Here is a 25,161-nt window from a genome sequence, read left to right as displayed (position 1 = left end):
AACAGCAATTTCAGAAATAAATACAGAGGCAGTGCTGGGTTGTGGGGTTTCCCCACTACATCTAAAAGGATACCTCCTTTATATAAAAAGGTCTACAAATGATACATCTGGCATAGCTGTGATTAAAATGACCTTCGGTCCAAGTTGAAATCCAGGCACTGGGTTCATCAGGGCCAGCAGTGTCCATTCAATTATGTAATCCATTATTTAATGACTATTCCAGACTGTGTTTGGACAGAGGGGTCTGGCAATTGTATTAGGCTTTGTGGGTGTGAAAAGAGATTAGAATATGTGAGGTTATGGCATCGTTTTATTACTGCCCCTCAGGCTATTCAGACGAAATGACAGGCCTGATTAAGTCTGACCACTGATACTAATCAAAACATAGCAACTAAAGCTTACAATGTCTTTTTGATAAAGAGATTGAAATCTGTGGTAAAACGTGCTATGTAAAATTCTTTTACAGTATTTAATAACTTTTGTTTAACCAGGAGAACCTTTACTAGATATTAATCTCAATGAGTCATTACAGGCAGAGGTAACATACAGTGGGGGAAATAAGTATTGAACATGTCAATATTTTGTTTAGTAAACATATTTCCAATGAGGTTTCAGCAGACTTTGGTACTGACTCAAGAAATCCACACATATAAAGAAATCCAAACATTAAAGACTATAAATAAAGTTATGTGCAATAAAGTGGAAAGACACAGCAAAAACATATCGCGCACGCTAAGAAAAATCAGGTCTCCGAGCCAAGGTAAGGCAATGAACCAGGTGAAATCCATCAGTAGTTAGTAGAAAGTAATTATACCTCCTGTCAGTGCAAAGTTATATCAGCTGGGTTAGTAAATCAAAGGTCTACAAAAAGGCTTGTTGTTAAACGTATCACACAAGAAACATCTTATGATGGGTAAAAGCAAACCTTATTGTTGCGAAACATATAGATGGATTTGGATACAGACGTATCTCAAAACTTCTGAATCTTCCAGTAAGCTAAGAAGAATAGTCAGAAGAGTAGCCCAAGACCCAAGGACCACTCGGAAAGAGCTCCAGAAACACTTGGAGGCAGCATATACCATTGTCACAGAGAAAACAATAGGCAATGCACTCCATCGCCATGGCTGGATGCATTATGGTGTGGGGCGGTTTTTCATCGCATGGTACTGGCAGACTTCATATAATTGAAGGAACAATGAATGGAGCCCTTTAGCAGATTCTTGAGGAGAATCTTCTCCCATCCACCAGGATGATGAAGAAGAGACGTGGGTGGACCTTCCAGCAGGATAATGATCCGAAGCATACAGCAAAGGAAACTCAATTGGTTGAAGAATAAAAGAATAAGGGAGTTAGATTGGCGCAGTCAATCACCTGACTTGAATCCAATTGAACATTTGTGGAAAGAGGTAAAGACCAAAGTTCAAAAGAGGCTCGCCTGGAATCTTCAAGACAATATGTTTAGAAGAAAGCCAAAATCACACCTGAATACTGTGGCCGATTAATTTCTTCTTACAGGAGGCGTCTGAAAGCTGTCATTTCAAACAAAGGCTTCACCACTAAGTATTAAATAAATTTAAGTTGGTGTGTTCAATACTTTTTTCACGTGTCAATCCTCTTTATTCCACATAGCCTTATTTGTGGTCTTCAATGTTTGGATTTCTTGAGATAGTACCAAAGTCTGGTGAAACTTTCATGTGAATAGCCCCATTGGAAATGTGTTTACTGAACCAAAATGTTGACGTGTTCAATATCTATTTCCTCCACTGTATACATTACATTTTAACTACAATAATGGAGAACAATTCTGTTTATATATCAATGTAAAGAATAGGAGAGATGACAAAACTGAACTAGACTGAGCACAGGTCTCATAAATGGTGTCAACATGTCATAAATACACATGTGTGCTCAATGTGATTGCTTGTTTGCAGTCCACATTACAGACACTAACTAGTAAGTCCATCGTACATGTGCAGCCAAACAACAACGAACGCATTCAGTCGTGTTTTATATAACCACAGCAATTCCTGCCAGTACCGCAGCACATACCTTTAACACTCTCACTACAGGGGCTTTTGGGAGTTTTGCTGGGCGAAGGCGAGGCTGACCGACTGCGTCTCCTTCTCACCCTGTCCCAAATACACCCACCATCTCTTGCTCCGCAGGTGGTCATACTGACATCGAGGAGCATTTTGCCGACCAATTTGTGAGCTCGCTCTTTGGAGCAAATGGAGAGCCGAGCGGTCGGGACGGAGAGAGATGGGTACAGTTCGTCCTGTGGGAGAACCAGGCAGTGTAGTGACGACAGGCAGCTCCCTGGTCCCAAACCTCCACCACCTACTGCTGCACCTCCTCCTCCTCCTCCGCTGCCCTCACAATTAAGTTCCTCAGAGGGAGCAGACAGGAAGGTTGTGCAGAACATCATTGTAGAAGCAGGTTGGGCATGAGCAATACAGTAACAACAAGCTCAGGTGGAGACACCAAGGAAGATCCTGGTTCAAACAAATGATTCTGAATGCAGATAAGGTTCAGAAACAGCCAAGGTTTGGCGCCAGACAGATCACGTCCAGGTAAAAAGCACAATCGTTGACTTCAAGTCTTCTTAGGGAAAAGGTTTCTTCTTTGCTGAAACCTGAAAGCCAAGATAATCCCAAAGGTTTCCAAAGCACGATCAAAACACCAGCGCAGAAAATGAGCCAACTTGTGATGCACTCGGTTACTGAATTAATATCCTCAGACATCTGGTGGAGTTTAGACGCATACTGTCTGAGCTGTGAAGGCAGACATCCAGCACTGCCATCAGAAGGTGAAAAGAGCCAGCCAAGACACAAAGTTTACTCTTCCTCTTACATTCTTTCCATTACAGCTTTCTTTTATGCAAACTGTTCACCAAACTTGCATTTCCTTGCTTTATCTGTCTGTCTGAGCTTTGCATGTTTTGTACCTATTGCATTTTCTATTCCCTTGACTATCCATCTCAGCAGGGAGCACTGTAAGATTATCATGCTCAGATTGGCTTGCTGTGATCCTTTCTCCACCCACCTCCCACTACCGTCTCCTCCCTCTCCCTGCAAAACACACAAATGGATCTAATCCCAGCAAATTATTCTGGATTTAGCGCTGGATTTTACGTAACCATTAAAACCCATCCATGCATAATCCCACGTTAATCTCAGTGGTTTTCTGATGCATTATGAAACTGCGGGGTAAGAGAAAAGGCGAGAAAGGCAGCGCAACAAAGGGAAGCCAGATGAAGAGAGATGAGAAAGGAGCAAAATTAAGACAGATTCAATGAAGAGCAGAGGGAAGATGGGGACAAATGAGAAGGGGAGAGCTTGAAAGGGCAGCAAGAAAAAAGCAGAACAGAAGGAAAGCAAGGACCAGACTGGAGATGATGGACAGTAACAGAATTATGACGTGGTAATGGGAAGGGAGAGTGAGACAGATAGAGACTGAGAGAAGATGTTCCCGTGGGAGGAGGAGGATGACTTCCTTTTGGAAGTGCACCAATTCACACACAAGATGCACTTATTCAAAAACTGAAACCATGCATGACAAATCCAAGGTAGAAACTGGTACAAACATTTATGCATGACGACATAACTGGGCGCAGGTGAATGGAACGCATTCCTTTCAGATAACACACTCCTTTAAGATTTCCTTTCCAGTGGGTGATCTTCAAAATGCTATGTGAGAATACCAACAGAGTCAAAAAGCTGTAAATAAAGTCAACCATTGGCCCAAAATGGTTTACAGTGTGGCTCCGAGTAAAATGGTAGTTTAGATATGACCATATCTGGCATAAAACACGTGACCCGATGCTGTTTAGCCGCTCTGAATATAAACTAATGAGTAAATGTGTCATTTGTGTGGTAAAGACCTCTGCACAGCAGCATGCACACACACAGATGTATTAATAAGCCAGCTGGGTCAAATCATGATTTCTGTCTGTCTGTTCCACACTGGTTTCCTCCTGTGTAAAACTAGGCTGTCTTATGCCGTATGCCCCAAAACAAATGCGTGCATATCCACAAATGTATTCCATCTGTTTAGTCATCAGACCATACTGAGGATTAGGCCATGTAGTTCAGAGTTCAAGACTCGACTACAGGGCATTATAATATTATGTTAGACTCTATGCAATTGCATTGTGATCATGTGCTTTCTTTTCCTCCAGATTCCTACACACATTCATTCTGACTCACTGTAGGCAAAAATAACACATCAAAACCAAGACTTCATAGTTCCCAACCCTGCATTAGTGGATTTGCAAGTAATATGTATATGAAGATAGTCTGTGTCTACAACTGGACAACCTGTTTTTTTTAGGTTGTTTTAATCTTACCCATCTGACCTTACAAACTGATTCACACAAATGTTGCCAATACCATAAGACACAGGTTTGACTCTTCCGTTTAATTCTGAACTTATCGACAGGAAACAGTGGACAACATACCATTTGGAGGGTCGCGTCTCTTCTCTGTGAACACAGACAAATGAAATCATTACAATCATGTGCTAAGTAGTGGGTCGTGTTAGTGAGAAGTGAATTTGTCTGAGCGCGGACTCACAAAGAGGAGAGATTTTATTGGTTTTTAAGAGCAGGGCACGGCGGGATTGTGCGTGTGCTGCACAGAATGGAAAGTTATTTAGAAAATTTGTAAAGCCAAGTCTTTTGTTAGTGTGATTAGAAGACGTAAATCAGACACCATTGTACACACACACACACACACACACACACACGACAAAGCTAATATAATGCAAAAGAATATAAACTCTGGAGAAGACAATACACACGTCTCTCTTTCACTCATGTGGTATTGCAAAGAATATAAACACTAATAGATTTATGACAGTGACAGACGGAGAGAGAGACACACACACACACACACACTTCAAAATAATGGCTTCAGTTTTCCCAATGACTGAAGGTCAAACAGAAGAAGCCTTGTAGATAAGATTAGGAATCCAGTGCAGAGGGCTGAGGGGGGAAAGATGAGCAGAATGATCCACTTGAAGGGTGAGGAAATGAGCCGCAGAAGAGGAGGAAGAAAGACGCACCATCATAATCAAGCAAGTGATGATAGAAGTTTAGGACTGAGTTACAATAATACGTTTAAGAATGCATCTGTATGTTTTTTCGTAAACAGCTCATTTCCTTAGATAGATAGATATGATTTAAGTTAATACAAATTATAATGCACAACAGCATTTTGTAAAATTACCTTCCAGTTGTGCATTTCCAAAGTCTACTTATTGGTGCTGGATGAAAACCTGGTGCTATTTATGTATTATTTTAATGAATAAAAAAACATTTAGAATTGAGAAAATGGTCTCCACTTACAAATCACCATGTTCAATTCATAACATGCATGCTCTGGAAATACTAAAAATACTATATCCATAAAGGATGCAGTCCTTCCTGAAACTGTAGTGCCCCCCTTGGGCCAGTCAGCATATTTGTTCAAACCCCAGAGTATGGTGAGATGCATCCCTTTGGTTTTGCTGAATCTGGTTGTTGAGTTATCATAAAATGTGACAGAAAGCTGATCCAGAGCCCTGACTGCAAGCTGTTTCTGTGACTGAGGTGCAAAAAGCCAACAACTGTGTGAAAGGTTTTCCTGCAGCACCAAAACTGAGAGAAGTTTGTAAAGATAACTTTGAATAATGAATAGGCAGATTTGATAATTATATGCGCTGCTACTGCAAGACAGCATTGTTAAATCTTTGTTTCATCTTGTGTGATTTGATTCTGTTCATTTCACATGGAGCGCCTGTAAGTTTGAAAATGGTGATGTGTGTTCTCAAAGGTTCTAAGAACTGGGAAGAGATTGCAGGAGATCAAAAGGAGGATTTTGGATAGTATAGCAAACAGACCCGGGCAAAAAAAATCCTCAACCATTTTCAAAACATGATACTATGGTGAAGGACGTTTGAGTAAACTTAAAAGTCAGGCCTGAAGTGCATCTCAGATGCCAGCTGGAATACATCGTTGCATGAAAGCATCGTTCTAGAGCCGCTGAACTAATTGGGTTCATGTATTGAAATTTAAACCATTTTTGCCCAGTTCTGTGTGGTTGAGGACTGCAAAAAAATGTCAAGTTTAGAAATTTGGTCTTGTGCTCACACTAGTATGAATAAGTCATAATTTCAAGCCTGTAATAACAGGTTTGACTTGAAATAACCTTTAAAATAAGGATTATTTTGAACACAAGATAAACATTTCCTATACATGTCATTTTTTTTGTGAGCTGTAGTACTAGGAAGTAGCAGTAGGTAGGTTTGTAGGTAAGAGGGCAGCAGCATTAAGTTGGTACCAGATTTTTTCTGTCTTCTCCCAAGTAGCTCTGCCACATGGCGATGGAAACGCTTGGTCTCCTCCTCATTGGCAAAGTTCAGACCCACTTGGCATGTCTGTAAACACACACACACAGTTTGTAAAAACTCGATACAAATAAATTTGTAATATCAACTTATTTCTTGTGTAAGTGCAGCTACCTAGCTAATTTCCATGATTTCATTTCGAAACCTAATTCCATGATGTGTAGACAGTGAGCAGTCCCTGCCTTATCAGCAGTCCCACATACCTCCAGGTCTGCTGGAGCCTTAGCCACTGTACCCTCCCACCTAAGATGTTTGCTCCACAAATATCGGTGTCTTGTCATCACAAGGCTTAGATGTGACATAAAGCTAACAATAATGTTGTTTTTACATGTTAGGAATAAATGTCGGAATGTCTTTTGGTAGCCAAACCTTTAAGGTTGGCTCACATATCCTCCTCAGGGCAGTTTTCAAATACAATATCTGGATTGAAGAAGAAAATAAGCTCTGCAGCAAACTAAGATCTATGTATACCTAATTTGCTGACTAACATCATCTCCACAGAGCAACACAGTTTCTCCTGGGGTGGGGCATTGCAAACTGGTTCTGAATTCCTGAAATCTGTTTCTAACTTATAAAGAACCACTCCCCTTACTGAATCCTGAAAGCATATTTTGGACCTACTAGACCTATTATGAATGTGTCAGTGTTGGTTGTTTTTTTCTTTTACACCACTAGAATAGAAATGTCATTCAGGAAGTGTCTTCAAAGCAGTTGTCAATAGAAATGCTAGATTCATTTTTTTTTTAATATTAGGTTTCTCTGGGGTAATCAGTACACTTTGAACTCAAATGTAATAATTAATGACAGTTTCTGTGATAATCACATCAAAGGAGTTATTTCCCCCTCTGCAGCTGCATTTCATGAATAAATGAAAATAAAAATGAATAATAAAAAAATAGGTACTATGGGTGCTGACGTAGAATTCCGGGGAATCAGGACGACAAATGTGAAAAGCTGTCGAGAAGGAAACTCACATCTCCAGCAAATGTGATGAAGTAAGGTTTGGGGAGGTAGATGGTGAAGTTGTTGTACAGTTCCTGTTCAAACGTAATCTTACCATCCTGTGGAAAAAAATTACAGAGACCAGGTTGAATGACAGGTATGAATTAGGCATCAGTAAGTAGTACAACAGACAGGTTAATGCCCCAGTATTGAATGAATAATATAAATGAACACACATCCCACAAATTCCACTGTGTGGCTTTTAAAATACAAGCTCGTCATGAATATCAAATGGTGGTACACCACCACTGGATATTAAGTGTGGTGAGCACCTTCATCTGCCAGCTACTGCAGTGACAAACCACAGTGATCAATCATATTCCATCAATGTGCATGACTGCCTTCTGCTTCTCACCTTGATGTCTAAGACTCTGATGAAGTAGGATCGCTGGGGGTTGTCTTTGACCAGGCAGGCCACCCCGCAGCATCTCTTGTTCCAGCAGGAGTTCCTATCTGCTGTGAACACCTGGACCACTGCTGAAGACAATGTCTGCAGGCAGGGAGAGAGAGGAGAGTCACATTTATCCTGGGCAGCTTAATGGAAAACACATAAGCACTGGGATTCTTTCCTAGCCATGTGAATGTATCTCAACGGGGTTTATAGGAACGATTGCTTCTTATAAAGCTAATAAACTGATAGCTTAATGTCAGTTGTTTGGTAATGCAGGCTTCACGGTTTCTGTGAACAAATCAACTATTTAAATCTGTAATCTTTATGTTTGCAAAAATCTGTGAGCTGCAACGCCAGAGATCCAGCCGCAACACTGCATCAGTCTGTGTGTATAGTCCAGTACAGAATAGCACTCTACGAATATTACTCTAAGGATCAAAAAGATCACAGTAGCCTCAACATTTGGAAACCCCTTGGTTAGGAAGGTGACCATGACTTCTTTCTAATTCCAGTTAATTTAAGGATCGTTGCTTCATCAATGCTATGTCCCCAAGCCCATAACTCGGATATTAAGCGAAGCCCACCATCTTGAAGGATGTTCAAAAGGTTCAATGCCCCTTGGATGATCCAAAAGGCTTCCAGAGATGCCCAGAGTGAAGTGTATGCTATGCTGCACGACCTTATAAAGCTACCAAGAAGTAGCCTAATGACATAACTCAAAACCCAATGTCTAGCAGAAACTGGACTCATGGTGCACCTAACAACTTTCCTACCATGACAAATGATAGTTTCAGCTTGCAGGCACTGTGAGATACGTGAGGACAAGAGGTAACTATAAGGGGAGAGAGTTCAATAAAAACGTACAGTTTTGTGGCACTGCTGCAACAGGATTTTGACACAGAGGAATAAAAAATAGTTTCAGCACAAGAATGGTTACGTCCTTAAGCTGCCCTGACATGAGTGAGTGTGGAAAAATGTGTGGAATGATCTAAATATACCTGTTCACACATGTTCCCCAACTGCCTGAGCTTGAGTCCATCTTTTTCATAATACAAGCCTAGATTCACAAACAAGAGTACATTTTAAAACTGAAGCCATGTAGGCAGACCCGGACCACACCTGCACCCAAACCCCTTTCGGAAAAGTTTGTACAAAAACAGAAAACATGTTGAACGTTTAGTACAGATACCGTCTCTAAGGCATCAAGTAATATGTCGTACATATAGCATTTTACAGTACTTGGTTTTGCTAAATAAAAGCTTACTTCACAAATGAAAAGATTATTTTCAAAATGTGTCCGTGCTATCTAATGCATTTAACCTAAGTGTTTGATGGGCAGCATGTAAGTATAATGACATAACCACAGACCGAAAGACAGTGACTCTGTGGGAGTCGAGTGGCTATGCTCTGCAGCCGTCAGAAAACTGCTCATCAATGTCAAATGCCTCACAAGCAACGCAGTCACATAACTATGAACAGAGACACATCCACTAATGCCTGGTTCAGACTGTGCTGTTCAGGCTACGCGACTTGCTGTCTTGTAACGGTAGTCTTGGAGTCATTGTGGTGTTCATACAACGTGACTGATCGGCGAAGGGGGGTCACACAGTACACGAGCTGACAATGCCACCCGACGACTTGTCTCCAAACCAGTCAAGGGCGATCATGGGAAATGACACTAAAACACATGCGGAACAGGAGCTATTAAAGATAAACATTATAAAGATAAAGAATATGGGTGAAAGAATCGATTAACACTGTGTTGTGTGAACTAGGCTTTAGTTGAACAAAGGCAGTGAGACTACAGAGATGAAATAGGTCGTTAACATGAAGCAAAACTAATTGTCCCCGTGTACAGAGTCTCACAGTAGGCAGAATTGTAACAAATCTGTTTGACACTGGTGCAGCAGGGATACATACCACCTTAAACTATGGACCCAAGCTGGGTTTACTGCAGGTTATGTATTAAGGACACTCCAAGCATCAGAGAATCTCCTGGAGTAGGCTCTACTAAGACTGAGCCCCCCCCCAACAATGGTTTGCTTAATGACCACACTTGGTAAAATGAAGCACGCACTTCTCTCATCCAACATACCTATTGTAAATTCAAGCACATAACAAGTCATTAAAGTCACATAGAGAAAACTACAAAAATAAACCAAGTAACATCATAACTAATCCAGTGAAGTAATAACAGTGAAGTAATAACAGTTTAAGATGTTTTTTAACCAAGTTGTCTGTGAAGGTTCTCAGTCATCCAGGTCATAGTTATCCAACGTAGGTCAAGGACAACTGGACCTTCACCTGGATCTTCAACCAAGTCCAGTTGCCCTTGACCTCAACCTTCATCAGATCACTTCTGTTTTTGTCTATGTATCCAAATTAAATCATATTGCCTGTATTTTGTGTCCGTGTATGTGAATTTTTCAGTCTGTCGGATCCCCATATCACCTTTCACATTCAGATGTTTGAAGTTTTGAGACTGCTTTAAACATTCAAACGCCATTAGGAAAGTAGGCTGTATAGTTTTGTTCCTGGTGGGGGAAGCAGCAGTGTTAAAGAAAAAGCAAGGCTGTCAGTCTGAGACTAAACCGCATAATGATATGCACGCGCACGCACACACACACGTCACATCCATGATCACAAGACCAGATCACTCACTCCCACAGGTTTTACAGGTTGCTGCAGGGATGTACTCACACTGGAGTGGGGGGGTTCACAGTCATTACCACATAGATGAAAGAGAGAGCATCAACAAGGGAAATGTCTGGTGATCTTTCTGGGCCTTTTCAACTCAACAGTTCCAGGAAGATACCTTGTGTTCTTCTTTGTAAATTTGTGTTGTGTGACTCTCATGTTTAAATTAAGCAGATGCGCAGAGGCAGAAAAGGAATATTAAAAATGCCAGCAAAGCAGTTTCCAAAGCAGTGAGGATCTGGTCTGTTGTTTTTTTCTGGTTATTTTGTTTGTCTCTTCTCATCTTGCTCTGGGCGAGAAAGTCAACAACAATACAGCTGTAGTTCAAACATCAATAACTTGGCCCATGTCCTAATATTGAGACTAGCAACAACTAGTGTTTGCCTAAAGTATTAATGAATAAGACAAACAACTTGTAGCAAAGGCTTGTGTTTGACTAGCCAGCAAACTTCTGTACAGATAGTTCCCAGAACCAGCTGAAAATATTACATCAGAAGCAGGTACTTTCTGAGTAAGCTTGGGCAGCATTACTGTGTTTTTAGTTTATAATATTTTTTACTGTAAAGCAGTTTGTGACTCCTCTTGTCTGTGAAAGGTGCTATATAAATAAAGTTTACTTACATACTTATTTACCAGGGTATTCAGAAAGTGGTGGGGATAACGCTACTGGACTAGCAAACAAGAAAAATGCCTCTGCCCGTGTTTGGGTGTATTCAGGGTTTAGTCCCGATGATAAACATAAGCCAGCCAACACAGACGAAGCTGTGTGCACATCATCTCCGTTCAGCCCGCTGATGTGTCGGTATTCGCCACAGCAACAAGTGTCATCGGGTACCAGCAGAAATCTATGGAAGGAGGGCGCTTATTTGCTTTTTATTCAATATTTTATGGCCTAAAAGTATTTAAACCAAGTAAGACTAAGTAAAGTACCAAGTAAACGCATATTAGACATAATACAGTGATTTCTATCACCTGCAGCTCAGCTTTAACTTCTTTTTTTTAAATACACAATACTATCATATACCGTATCTACCACAGTGACTGAAGGTATGAGGTAAATAAAAAACACCACCCTAACCTATTTTAGAGTAAAGGAACAACGATCCAGGAACCAAAACCAAAAGCATACCAAAACTATGTTTCTGTGGTCAAAATGCAGGTAACATTACTGGAAAAGCCTCAGTTGAAAAGGAAAACTAGTCTGTGTCTGATTCCTAAGAACCGACTACCCAGGAGTAGTTCCTAATGCCAGGCTTTCTCTGTGGGCCATTAGGACTAAATGGTGTTAGCTGTCTTGTTTGTAAGATGTACAGCCACTCCTAAAGACTGAATGCAGGGAAAGCCAAAAAAAATAAATAAATACTGTGCAAAAAAAATAAAAAAAATAAAAAGAGGTTGAAATTTAAGGTTTGGTCTAAGCAGAAGCACAGATTTACAATTTATAGTGGGCTGACAGAGGAGGCTTTTAGAGAAAGGTTAGGTCGATCATTGGCCTTACATCAGCAACACTATCCTAAGAATACTTCTCACTAATGGTTCATCCAAACCCTAAGCAGGAGCTCGACAAAGAGAGTCACACATCTCCCTGGCAGAATAAATAAGGGCTGATTTTTCACTGACTCAGGTCAGCCCAGCTTTTCATATAGGAAGTTTTTATGACCTGAGGAATGGCTCAAAGGCTAGCTGAGTGGCCAATGTAGCCACGTTACATGACTAACTGCACACAACAGAGGCAACATTAAATACCAAAACTACATGTGCGTAACAGTTACATCACAATGACAATCTGTGAATCACAGAATAACCTCGCAGTATGAATGACGCTCAGTGTACTCTCCCACAAACGAAGCTGCATTCATCAGTATTATCATATTGAGTTTTAGCCGTATCGCCACGTCCTACAACTTATTTTACTTTTAAGGTGCTTCACAAGCATGCATCTATTCTGTTTTTCTCCCACCTCTCTCCAACTCTAGACTTTAAAGCTTTGTTGTCAGAGTAAATATGTTTCTCAGCACTGCATGTACAAGATATTTTTAATCTTATTTATACAAACATTCAGTCTCTTTGCTGCATTCCAGCTCTTGGTTGTTTGAATTTGGATCAGAAAGACCTGAGATCGAACGAATAGAATTTCTGCTTTGTGATCAAAGTGCTCTGTAACAGTGACTTTTAACTAGGTGTCCAGGCTCTGAGGCTGTGGGGTTTCCTCTGCCCATGGAGCGCTGATAGCTCCTGACAGGGCCGCAGGCTGCAGGAAGTGGAGCTCTGTCTGTGGCGTCATCGAAAACCCAACAAAAATACTCGATCACTCTTTCATTCACACTCTCTCTCTCTTGCACTTGTTCTCAAACACGCTCAGCTTCTACAGCTGTTTTTTACATCAGTGTGCAGACTGCATAATCACAATCTTTCTTTTTCACACACGGAACAAGGAACTATAGCAAGTCAGCAATGTACCCTAACCTCTAACCTATATTCTAAGGCCTCCATGCCTTAGGGGGCCATCTTCTTAACCGCAGTTTATGTGCGCAATAAGAAGGCAATGCCAATTTGTGCAGGTGACACCAAAATTAAAGAATATCTGCGATTGTTTCCATGTGTGCCAATTACACACCTCAGTGACATAAATGTCATATTTTCAATTCGTCTGACAGTAATGATGCAGGGTATAAAGCAGGTCCATATTGTGTGATCACAAGATTTGAAAGCACAAAAATCAGACATGTGAACAAAATACAAGTGAAGGTAAAGACGCAAACAGGTTGCATGGGAAAGAAATATCACATACATCATTGTCATGGCTTTTTTTACGAGGTGAACAAAGTGGAAAAGAATGATAAAACATCATGAGTCAATCATTAACTCTTTACCTAAGGTGTGGTAGCTGTGTCCAAACTCATAATGTGTTTAAAAAGGACAACTTTATCAGTTATATCTTTGAAATACAGCACATATTTGTGAAATGAGGTTTGCAATTGTGTTTTAGAAATTGCTTTGAAGAAGACAGAGTTTGATTCTAATTGTTAGAGGTATGCCATCATACTGTTCACGATATACTGGTATCATTTTTAATTTAATTAAAAAATAATATCGTGATAATGCCAATAATCTGACTTGTTGGCGTAAGGACGTCATACCATTACTGCAAGCGTGGCTGAAGGCAAAAGTAACACTGCTATCACCTCCATGCTGGAGAAGTTAATTCCAAAAAGGGGAGTGACTTCAGCAGTGGGGAAGTGGTTCAGATGTACAACAAACCACGTTAATATATGTAAGAAGTGCAAGAAGACTGTAGCAACAAAAGGGGCCAATACAACAAACTTATTTCACCACCTCAAGCAGAAGCACCCGGTTGAGTACAAGGAGAGCCAAAAATCCCACGAGGAGAGCTTAACAGCTATTGTGAGTTCTAAACCAGAAACAAAAAATGGTCAAGAATATCATTATCTCAGAAATACCCTTAAATATCCTGATATTATTTTATTTTAGGGTCAAGTTACCCATCCCTACTGATTGTGTTAAAAAAAAACACTGAGGGTCTGTTTGCAAAAACAGCTCTCTTGAGTTCTTCTTGTTTTCCGCATAAGCAAACTACAGTTGTTGTTCTCATTTGAATGGCTTCCATCAGCCATTTGGTCAAGCTGTTCTATACTGGCACAAGCTGGGCACCATTATACCCCTTCACAAGATCCTCCAGAGAGGACGTGAGTGAAAGGTGGTGAAAAGCTGGTAAGTGGGATGAAACAGAAGACAGGACATGTGGCTGACGCAGAAAGGCAGTGTTGGACAGAAGAGGGAGAAAAAGGAGTGTAGATGAAAGAAGGGGAAGTGAGGTACCGCAAGAGAAAAAGTGAAGGAAGAGATGCAAAACAGGCTTGAAGAAGGAACAGGAGAAATATAGATGACAGAAAAGCAAGGATGGGTGCGGATGAGATAAAAAGGGGTGAGGTGAGAGTAAAAAGAAGAAAAGGAGGAGAGAAAATTAGAAAAGGGGGAAAAGTGGAGGAAAATAGAAGTCATGTTCCCCTTCTCCAGCACAAATCACCAGAGGAGGCCGACCACGGGACTTCCTGTAGGACAGGACTGCTGATCAGGCAGTCTGCGCACACACACAGTGTGAATTGGAGCCCTTCCACCTTTTGCCCAGTCAGACAGTGTTGCTGATGGTGAAAACAGCAGAAGGAATACTAATGAGTAAAACCAATGAGTAAGACCACTGTGGATATACCTGTATGCATCTCTCTCATGCTCTCTCATGCATGAGTGGCGGCATTATTCAGAGAAGCAGAATGCAGGCTGAAATAGTGGCATGTAATTCCTAAAATATGATCCAAGTAAGTTTTACATTTGCAGGAATATGTATTAAATGTCATGTGTATTATGCACATATTTTTGTTGCCAAATAATGCTACCTGCCACACAGGTTAGACTTTGAAGATTCAAATTTTATCACAAGTCTAGGGGTGTCACTAGAACTGATACTTCAGTACCAAAATTTTGAAAACACATCAATACTGTTTTTTCTGGGTACTGAAAGTACCGTAGATAACGGGGATCCAACAGGCAGAAGATGGCGACAGTAAGAGTCGTGTATAGAAGTTCTTTGCGTTACCATTTTTCTTTTGAGACAGCTGCCACTGCTGTGTCGCCTGGTTACCTATGTAACAATGGCTAAACGCTAAAGGCTACCATGTCTAGGCTAACATAAGGTAATCATAGTAGTAGGCTGCCATCCTTCCCATACAGCCTGTGTCAGCTGTGTTACTAAGAATAAATTCATTTCTTAACAGACAGGAAAAAAAGATTTAATAATAAACATGTTGTGTATGTAATTTTACTTCTATGTCATATTGGCTTGGGACATAAAATTTCCCTCTATATTGCAAAGACTCCAAGACTACAAGCAGGAAAACAGACAAGGAGTAGCATAGCTCTACGTTCAATGTCTATTTCAGTTGCACAGAGCCAACTACAGGCTGTGCATCTTAGAAAGAAGTCTGTACAAAGAACCAAAGTGAAGGTGACTCCTACATTTTCTGCATAATACGTACATTACTTAAGGCTCAATCACTCAGTCTGCCAGTAAATCACTGGTGAGCATTCTAATTAAATTGGTTAGGGAGACACACACAATGTCTCTTTCAATCTCCCTCTCCCAGATTCTTTCACACACACACACACACACACACACACACACACACTCTTCTTTCTGCATGCAAATTCGTGTACAGACACACTGGAGCGAAGGACTGCGAGGAATGTTCCTGATTCCACGTCGCTGTCACATGCCGTCTGACACAATTGCCTGAATGTCGGAGGAATGTCGTCACTGGATTTCTGAAACAGGTTACATAGGTGTAGGGAGACACGCCTCAGAAACCTGTGTGTTTCATGTACAAGGAGGAGGCGGGACATCCCGCCATGTGACCACATACAGGCCTGACCCACTGTGTCATGGGACAGGAAATGTAGCCTTTCCAAAGCAAGCATGCCTCACACACAAAGAGCACGACTGGTTCACCGCAATGTCGGTGAGCTCCAGTAAACCAAAGAGGAAAAGCCATAGCTCTGTCACTCACGCACATCACCTTTATTATACACAATTAAAGAAAACGGTGATCATTATAGGGAAATAGCTTGAAAACAGGCCACATGAAAATCTACACTATGCAAGAGCAATTAACACACTTGTGTCTCACCTTCATGCTAAACACACCTTCTCACAGACTGAGCCACATCTACAGAGCAAACATGATTATGCTACAGCAAAAACCTAACACAGTTTATCTTTAAGTTATTAATCTGATACCTTGACTTTACAACACATCTTATCTGTAAAGCCTATCAACTGTGTGGACATTCTTTCCGGATATCACTGGGTGACATTTGCAAGACAATTTGGCAAAACTACTAACCAATTATGATCAGGGGAATAATACAGTTTTCAAAATCAGACACGAAAGCTGTCAAGTCAACTTTACAATCATGACAATTTGTCCTTAGAATGTCGATTCATTTGAGAGAGAACCATAATCTAACCACACTAGCTAAATACTGGCAGTATTTGACTGTGGTGAGCCATGACACCCTGGAAGGCAACTGTTGTGAAATTGTTTAAATGGCTGATGACTATTCAGATGCACAAGCCAGTGGGGATGGCTGACTAATGTGGAAAGGGGTCAGAACCTGTCCTGCAAGATTCTTTTGATGTAGCTGCAAATGTCTTCCATAAAGTGTGGCTCCAAACTGTTTGGTATGGGCCTAACTACAAACACCGCGCACAAGGAGGACACATAAAAATGAGTCAGCTGTATGCTAGAGATGTTACGTAATATCAGACTATCTCACAATATTGAGTCGTGACATTGCACTACTTGAGCTTCGCTGCAGTCACACTGGTACAGCAGGCTACTCCCACTGCTCTCCCCGTCAGGTTCTGTGACTGGCAAGTCTAGGAGGACTTTTAGCCAGTCCGCTCTGTCTTCAGCCAAGTCTGGTCCGCACATTCTTCTCGGTGGACACACTTCCCGAAAACAACCCCAGGTTCAGCTTTGTTATGTAATGCCAGTGCAAAAAAAATCATTGCTTTGCCCTGCTTACCGCTGATGGCTTTAACAGCTCCCAAACCCGCGACTACTACTAACTCCACTCTGCCAGTGCTAGGCTTCGTGCGTTTCGGCTAGGTGACAGCGGGATTTCAGGCCTTCCCGGGTGATTCCAGGTGTGTCAAGCTTTAAGTTAAAAGGCTTAACGTTATTGCCAGCGGAGGCCTCAAAGGCTGGAATGAAACTTACTGTTGCCCGAATGTCAGCGTCCCAAACGGGACGATGATAAACACAGTCGCTCCCTAGCCCTCCCTCGTTGCCTCTGCTGTCAAAACAAACCAACCTCTTCGGTTAGAAGTCTCAAATGTTTCCCAGGGAAACACACGCTTACCTCCGAACAACATAAAACTGTCACTAGGCCACAAACACACCTTTACACCTCATAGCTAGCCCTTTCTACCAGGACAGGACAGGAAACACGGCGTAAGTTAGCTGTATTAGCTTTCCCCCCCTTTAGCCAGCTATCTTACAACAATTTGACGGGGGAAAACTTACCATGCATTTCCTGCCAATGTGGTTGAAAACGAATTCATTTTCCTGCGGTGTCAGTAGCATCGAGCCAACATTTGCTGGCCGCCGTTGCGCCGGTTGTCCACTCATTATTGGTGATAAATTTATAAAGTATGCACTGACTCTAACTCGTTATATGGGACCCAAAAAGACACATAAACAATCCCCCGGTCATCCGTGGCCTCCTTTCGACCCCCCTTGCACCGGTTCTGTTTATCCCGGGGGTCCGCAAGACTGTGGTGCCAATAAATGTGTGCCGTTTAGGAGTGCAATGCGACGTCCCGCTCCTCTTTAAAATAAAGTCAAAACTGCAGCGGCTGGGCTAAGACGGAAAACGGCAAAAACTTTCCTGGGAAGTCCGTCTGCCAGAGAGCCAGGAGCCAGCTCCATCCAACATGGCAGTGTTAGGGCGAGTCCACTATCTGGGAATGGGGTCCGCACTTTTCCCAGCTGTGTTCCACATACTCACCAAGTCAAAACATTGGCGCGACAAACGGTGAGAATTTTATATTTCAGCAGAGTTTATATGCTAGTATATATTTGTAAAAGCCCGGTATGGAAAATATACTTAATACAATTACAATTCTCAGCACAGTCTCCATGGAGATGGTTTGGTCCAGTCCGCCCGTGGCTTTTATGACAGGAATGTGAGCGAGTGCAGAATGGGAGGAGATAAGAAATGATGTGCAAGTTGCCAAGATAATGGCATACAATGCTCCTTGTGACAGGAATTATTAAACTGAATATTAATGCAAAGATAAGCCTACACTTTAAATGAACACTTTAAGAATTCATAAAAGAACCACGGAAATTGTAATTTCCCTCTAATGATGATAATGTGCTATCTTTTTCTCAGAGAGGTCAGGTCATGGTTGAGCTCCAGAGGTAGGCTATGATTTCCCGAGATGATAAACATTCCCTGGGACATGAAATTATTTGCCCTTGTTCAATTGAAATGCTTCTGGGACAATACACAGGTCCATTCCTTTCATTGCAATAAACTATAAATAACCTACAAATAAAGTGAAGTACAATTAAGACTGCTCCAGTTATACATAGCCTCAGGGGTAAGACTGCCAAGTCTGACATATGCTTCAAAGTGTACATTTCAGTGTGTTTCTCCAGAATCCTTGTTAATTTACTGAAACCACAAAATTAAACACCCATAATGTTCTTGATACAGTGTTAAAATATTACAAAGCAATATAGGTCAGATATTTTACTCTTTTCAATATAGATTGACAATTAAAAAGACAGATTTGGAGGCTATTATTAAGTAGCCTTGAACAGTGGCAGCATGCATAGTTCATACTTCTTTTGCTAATGTGCCTAAGGGTGCTTGTAATACTCTGCAACATGCTCAGTCAGGCTCATAAACGGGTGATGTTTGCAAGAGGGCCGTCTTTGAGAGGTAATACAAAGAAAAGACTTTGACGAATGCACTCCAGAAGTTGTGTTGCTATTGTCCACATTTGTGCAGCTTGTACAAACGTTTATACTTTTTAAAATAATTTCTTGCACATACAAATAAAGTAGTCTTATGTCAGGTATCAAAAGCACACATCATGTATCAGGAATTTGACATGACTATATTGGTGCTAAGACATTTATAACTACAATTAGTAAGAGTAAATTATATATGCCTGTACCAGACTTCATGAAGTCAAATTTCTGTATGTACATGAATATGAGAGTGAGGTATTCTGATTTGCATAGATTCATGCACAGCTTGACTGGAAATAAGCTCTTTCATAATCTTCATGAGCCCTGATATCGTCGTAGCTAGCACAGTGTGTAAACGAACTTATGACATCTTCAGATTCCATGTAGGCCTCATATTCTAATGTCACTCTTGTTCGCCCATGTCACATACATCTACATCACTGTAGTTGTCAACTGCCAAATAATGTAAACACAGTCCATCAGACTGGTGTGCATTATTCATGCACAAATGCCATTAAAATTCTAACCAAGCTGTCAGTCAACTTGTAATAGAGATGTTTCTTTTGGACTTTCATTGAAAAAACAACTTTTTTCCACATGTCTGCTCTAATCATTATACAATACTTAGTTCACCCGTAAACATAAACAAATGTGAATGTGATCCTGTGGGAGTGTATGTATCATGCATGCGTGCAAGAATGTTTCAGAAACTCAGGCTATTTGTTCTCTTTTGTTGGTTGTTGTCACTATGGGGGGTAGAGAAAGTTTCCCCGTGGGGCTTACAGAGATGACAGCCTCAAATGTCACTAGTAACACCTGTTGAGAATGATACTGCGGATTACCCAAATGCAGCTTTTCTAGTTGAAAGTCCATACATGTTTCATGTCTTCCTTTCTGTGCAATTAGGACAAATATGGATGCCCAACCATGTTGTATTTCCGCATATTGCAATATGTTATCTGCCACGTAATTATCACTATATTTGCTTTTAGATGTTTACGTAAGTAAAAACTACAAATCACCCTTCGTTAATATGTACCAATAGCTTTACGTACAAACATACATTTTAAGTGATAGGCACTAGGCTATATCATTTTCGTTTACCAATATCTTCATATCAAAAGCTTTGGCAATACATTTAAGAGTGAAAAAGATGTCTTCTATTCCATAAATCACTTTGTAAATAAAGCTGATAGTGAGGTTAAAGGTTTTCAGTTAATGGTGGGTTTCTGCACTCACATATTTAAGGCAAATCTATGTGGATGTTTAAACTATTGTGTAATGGGGTTGTGTGGTGTGGGGACAGAGAGGACCCAAAAGCAGCACTCTGAGGGAAGGAGGTTTATTGAGGGATAAAGGGGTAGGGGGACTAGAGTGGAGGGAGAGGTGGATGTCGGGGGAAACACAGGCACGGGGAACCAGGAAGACTGGGGGCCAGGGAGCCGGGGAACACTGGGACCAAGGAAGCGAGGAGCGGTGGGAGGACGCCGTGGGGAAAGTCTGAGGAGGAGAGGGCCGGTGGATGAGCCCAGCCGACTGAACGGAGGACGAGGGTGAGTGTACCTGGGAGGGAAACAGACAGAGAGACAGGGTTAGAGGTGACGGCGACAAAGCACAGGGAAAGTGTGAAAAAACAAGAACCATGAAAGCCTGAACACGGAGGTGGCACCGGGTATGGAGCAACGACGATCAAGCGAGGATGGTGTGGAGAACCGGGGTTGAAATACAGGCAGGCATGAGGTGATTACTGGCAGGTGTGGCAGGCTGACGAGGTGGCTGATGAGATGCAGGTGCAGGTAGTTGGCTGGGCTCAGGAGCAGAGAGAGAGAGAGAGAGAGAGAGAGAGAGAGCACACAGGGGAGAAAACACAGGGAGGCAGGCAGGGAACAGAAAACCAAGGAAAAAGCAGAATAACTGATAAAAAGGAGAAAAAAACAGGACACTCACCGTCAGCCAGGCTGCCACCACAACACTATTGCCTTCCTACTCTTACTGTTTCTAAAAATAAACCAACCTTAATTACAGTTCTGTACATGCTCTTTTACACTTATTTCGATGTACTTCCACCATGTTCAACCTAGTTCCCTGCTCTTCACCAAAGTCTTGTCGAACTTGAAAAACCCGACCGACAGGCAGAGAAACACCTCTGCACCACTCCACCCAACCTTGGTTTATAGAGCTGACTCATCCTGAAGAAGTAGGCTAGTCCTAAGAGCGCATATATCCTTCATGCAGAAACGTGAACAAATTGCCATTTGGAGAGACAGATAAAAGAAGTGATGGAGGAGGAGGGGGGGGGAGCAGACTGGGAATGGGAATGGGAAATAAGAGTGAGGGAAAGTGAGCAAGAGGCAGAATATCTGAAGGACTTAGGAGTAATATTACTGAGAAACAGCCATTTATTGTTCTTATTTTGGGAAGTTGCATAATGTTGTTGCTTTGAACCTACCAAGGGACAAAATTCGTAATGTCAATAACACCCACATAGTCTTCCTCACTTTACTGTGAATAAAAGAGAGCTTCCTTTTGGCTAATGAAAATGGCTTCTAAACTTATTTTTTTCTTTACTTTTCTCTCTGTTGTGGACACCTTAAGCCCCGCACATAAAAAACACATTTACCAAAGACTGTCATAACATAAGGAAGCAATTACATAATAAGGAAGTACATTGTTCGTCCATTGACATATTGAGAAGGACACAGATGCTCTATTCAGCTAATGCTGACTGCCACGCACTTACTCATGCAATAACTGACCAGAAGAGAACTGAACTGAGAACAGATAGTTGACTGACATTTCTGAACAATGCTAACAAGAATGCGTGAGGCGTGAGCAGTCTTTTCAGTGCATGTGAATTTATGTTTAATAATGTTTGTAAGGTTTTGTGTGTTCATGTGAATTTGCATTTAAGGTAGGTAAAACTGCATTATGTAGGTGTTAATGCTGTACTTGTTTCGGGGTTGCTCATACCAGTGCGCACACGCCTTCTGGGGCTACCCTTGTGAAACATTCATTTGACCCACTTTCCACAACAAAAGAAAATTGAGGTTATGGGAGAAGGAGGAAAGAGGACAACATGAATATTAGATTTGGAATTTCTGAAGGAAGACATCCCCTACAGGCTGCTGAATGAATATTTAATGAAGTTGGCCTTTCCACATCTCCTCAGAATGTTCCATAATGTGGATTTTTTGGAAATGTCATGACGGGGTCACCTTAACAGAAACATATTCAAACAGGCAAGTATGGTGCACCAAGGGTGGCATTTTGGAGATGCACACACACACACACACACACACACACACACACACACAGATAGGTATGAGATATGATAAGATATGGTGTGTACATACATTCTGATTCATAAAACACTGAATGCTTTTACCTCCTCAGACCGCTAAAATCTATTCAACTTAAAACAATCTGAGAAGGGAACATCCAGCTTCTGTTAAACCTTTCACAATTTATAGACATGCAGCCTGTGAGAAGGCTTCATGAGCAAACCTTACTTCACTTTAAATGGTCACAACCCAAAAAGGGAACCGCTGGATTACACCACCAGGTGTACTATTTTACGACATATGATGTGACATTTTACGATATTCTTCATAACTGGTATAAACCTCATTTGATTGAATCTGTGCATTGATAGAATTGCTAACATAATAGCATTTTTAGAGTTGAATTGAGCTGCATTTGCTGAAACTGAGCATCAGCTGTACAATTTAACCACAAGATGGCAGCCTTACAATAGATATTATATGACTGATGCTGGACAGTGCACTCAGCACATTATTTAGTGTATTTAATGGCATTTGGCCTAGATGTGTGCCAAAACACAATACCCATCCATTGTTACAGTGCATAATGCTGCCTGCATACATCATCATGTAGCTAGGAGAATGACTGGTGAAGAGCTACTGTTATTACAATTATTAAAGTGTTCTTCCGGCTCAACAATGGAGGTTGCAGCGCTGTTGTTTGGGGAGACAACAATGCAGCTCATGGAGCTGTGAAAATCAGTAGTTTAAAAATGTGTGCCGTGGTAAATTCTTGACAATGACCAGCTATGCTCGCCCAAGAATAAAGAAATCTCATGCTGTGTGTCTGCTTTGTTAGTGTGTACAAAAACAAAAAACTTGATCAACTTGATTTGATAACTGCAGGGTGCCTACCTGTCAAGGATGAGATGAGATGAAAGAATAGAAGTGTTAAGAATATACTTATGTTGCATCAGTACATAAAACTTTAAACATTAACGTATTTAGTACCAAACCTTCTGGATTTTTCAAAGTACTGCACTGGAGCTAGCTAAAAAGGCTGGTTCTAAACTAATCTAATCTTATCTGATCTAATCTGGCCTATAGAGGAGTGTAGCATGTACAGGTCTTTCATTTTAGTGCCGTTATAACTTATATCCCTTGTAAAAAAAAAAAATATTTGAACTATTTGTAAGAACATCAGAACTGAACTCATCATCATAGTAGGTCTATTGCTCTATTGAGCCTATCTGGAGAGGATTAAAGATATCAAAATAAACCCTTTTCTTTGGATATGAATTATCAAGGGAAAGGGAACACTGTAAGTCACTAACTCATGCCTCATACTGTAGCCATTATCATTTTACAACATAGGTTTGTAGAATGAGTAATGAATAAAGGGAACTACAACTTAATCTCGTTATACAACCCTGTGCTGTACAATGACAAATAAATCTTCCTTGTGCGTTGCACCTTGTAAAACTGTTAACTGTGTGTATCTGTAGTATTTCAACAGAACCACACGTAGGTGCACACGCACACTGCCCTCATAAAAACAACTAAAAGGGCCAAATGTCACTGTCCCACTGTTCACACTGTGTCACTAACTTGTGAAATAACCACCACCATTTGGTATTACATGTCCCAGACTTGACATGTAAACACATACAGGGTGAACCGTCCAATGTATATATCCCACAGTGTACAATTACTTGTAAAATGGAGGTGAAAAGTGCTATTATTAGTTGTATTTAAGTTATTTTTGCATGTAAACTTCATTTATTTTTCTTTACATTCTCAATGAAAAAAGTGTTGTTATTAATTCCATCAGCTCCTCTCTTGCCACCTAGGTGTCGAACTTTCCTGTCTCCTAACTGCTGGGGGGGAATGTAAAGATTTTGGCTACAGACTGATCACACATATTATGCAATTCATGCAAGTCAGACTCACATTAAATGCTGTTACTCTACAAGCTGTCTAAAGTCCAAAGAGGATGACAATAACTGCAGTTATTGAAATATATATTCTAAATGTTACTGAGACATTTAATATTCCATTTACTTCCATGGCCTCCATTGTAATTGTTTGTTTAGCCCATCCCAGGTGACAAGCACCAGTGTCAACACCAGAACAATAGCAGTCTAAGCTGTACATTGATACTCTGTCAGTACACACTCCATAACCTCACACCCAGGTGTGCCTTCCTCCTCTGCTCCAAGTCAAACTTGGCACTGGATGATCAAAACAAGACGTTTTTTTCAGACACAGAGTGCATCCTGGTACACAGCTCTGCCCACATGGCCTCTCCTCCCCCACATGTACCTATATCAGGTATCATTTTTGTAAGGAAACGCTCACTCTCTGTGCTCCAGTCAACACGTCTTATGGTGAGACGGTTCCACTGAAGGCATGTCCAGGTATTGTGTAATCTTTTTGTTTTTTACACTGTCTGTAAGTCAGTTCAGAGTTGGTATGTTCTGGTTTATGATTCATCTTCATTTAGCAATGCTTAAATTTGTGGTTTGTGTTTGGCAAGTCATGAAGAGTGAAATCATGCCAAGCTGGGCAGAGTGGATTAGAATCCTGTGGAGAAAATATATCAGAATAATCAAATTTCAATAATCAATAGTATATCTTATTTCAGGTCAGAGTTTATAGCTGAGCAGAATGAAGTGAAAAAAAAATATTTGAATATTGTTTATATTAGGTTGTGCATTTAATGTAAACCAAAGAAACAGTACTAGCCAATCAGTAGAAGTAGAAAGAACATCAGAATGGCATTGTAAAATTTTGTTCTAGGCCTTCTTTGCATACACTAAACATATTCAACAGTGTGCTCTGAAAATCTTAATAAGGAACATTGTCT

General features: G+C 40.9%; 1 protein-coding gene across 2 annotated transcripts in view; it reads right to left on the bottom strand.

Moving 5' to 3' along the window:
- The window catches only part of waslb (WASP like actin nucleation promoting factor b), a 28,450-nt gene extending 10,353 nt beyond the window's left edge, over positions 1-18,097 (bottom strand). Inside the window, exons 1-5 of one of the 2 annotated variants that reach the window (XM_046072146.1) lie at positions 17,578-18,093; positions 7,742-7,876; positions 7,359-7,445; positions 6,318-6,414; positions 4,457-4,480 (exon numbers count right to left, since the gene is read on the bottom strand). In XM_046072146.1, coding sequence (XP_045928102.1) covers positions 4,457-4,480; positions 6,318-6,414; positions 7,359-7,445; positions 7,742-7,876; positions 17,578-17,682 — 448 coding nt within the window. In that variant the 5' untranslated portion in view covers positions 17,683-18,093. Of the gene's footprint in view, positions 1-4,456; positions 4,481-6,317; positions 6,415-7,358; positions 7,446-7,741; positions 7,877-17,577 lie in introns of both variants that reach the window. The other variant, XM_046072148.1, reaches the window with a different exon arrangement.
- Positions 18,098-25,161: the final 7,064 nt, after the last annotated feature.

Source organism: Micropterus dolomieu, linkage group LG16 (assembly GCF_021292245.1).
Source record: "Micropterus dolomieu isolate WLL.071019.BEF.003 ecotype Adirondacks linkage group LG16, ASM2129224v1, whole genome shotgun sequence".
NCBI lineage: Eukaryota > Metazoa > Chordata > Actinopteri > Centrarchiformes > Centrarchidae > Micropterus > Micropterus dolomieu.
This window is presented reverse-complemented; position numbering and strand designations above follow the sequence as displayed.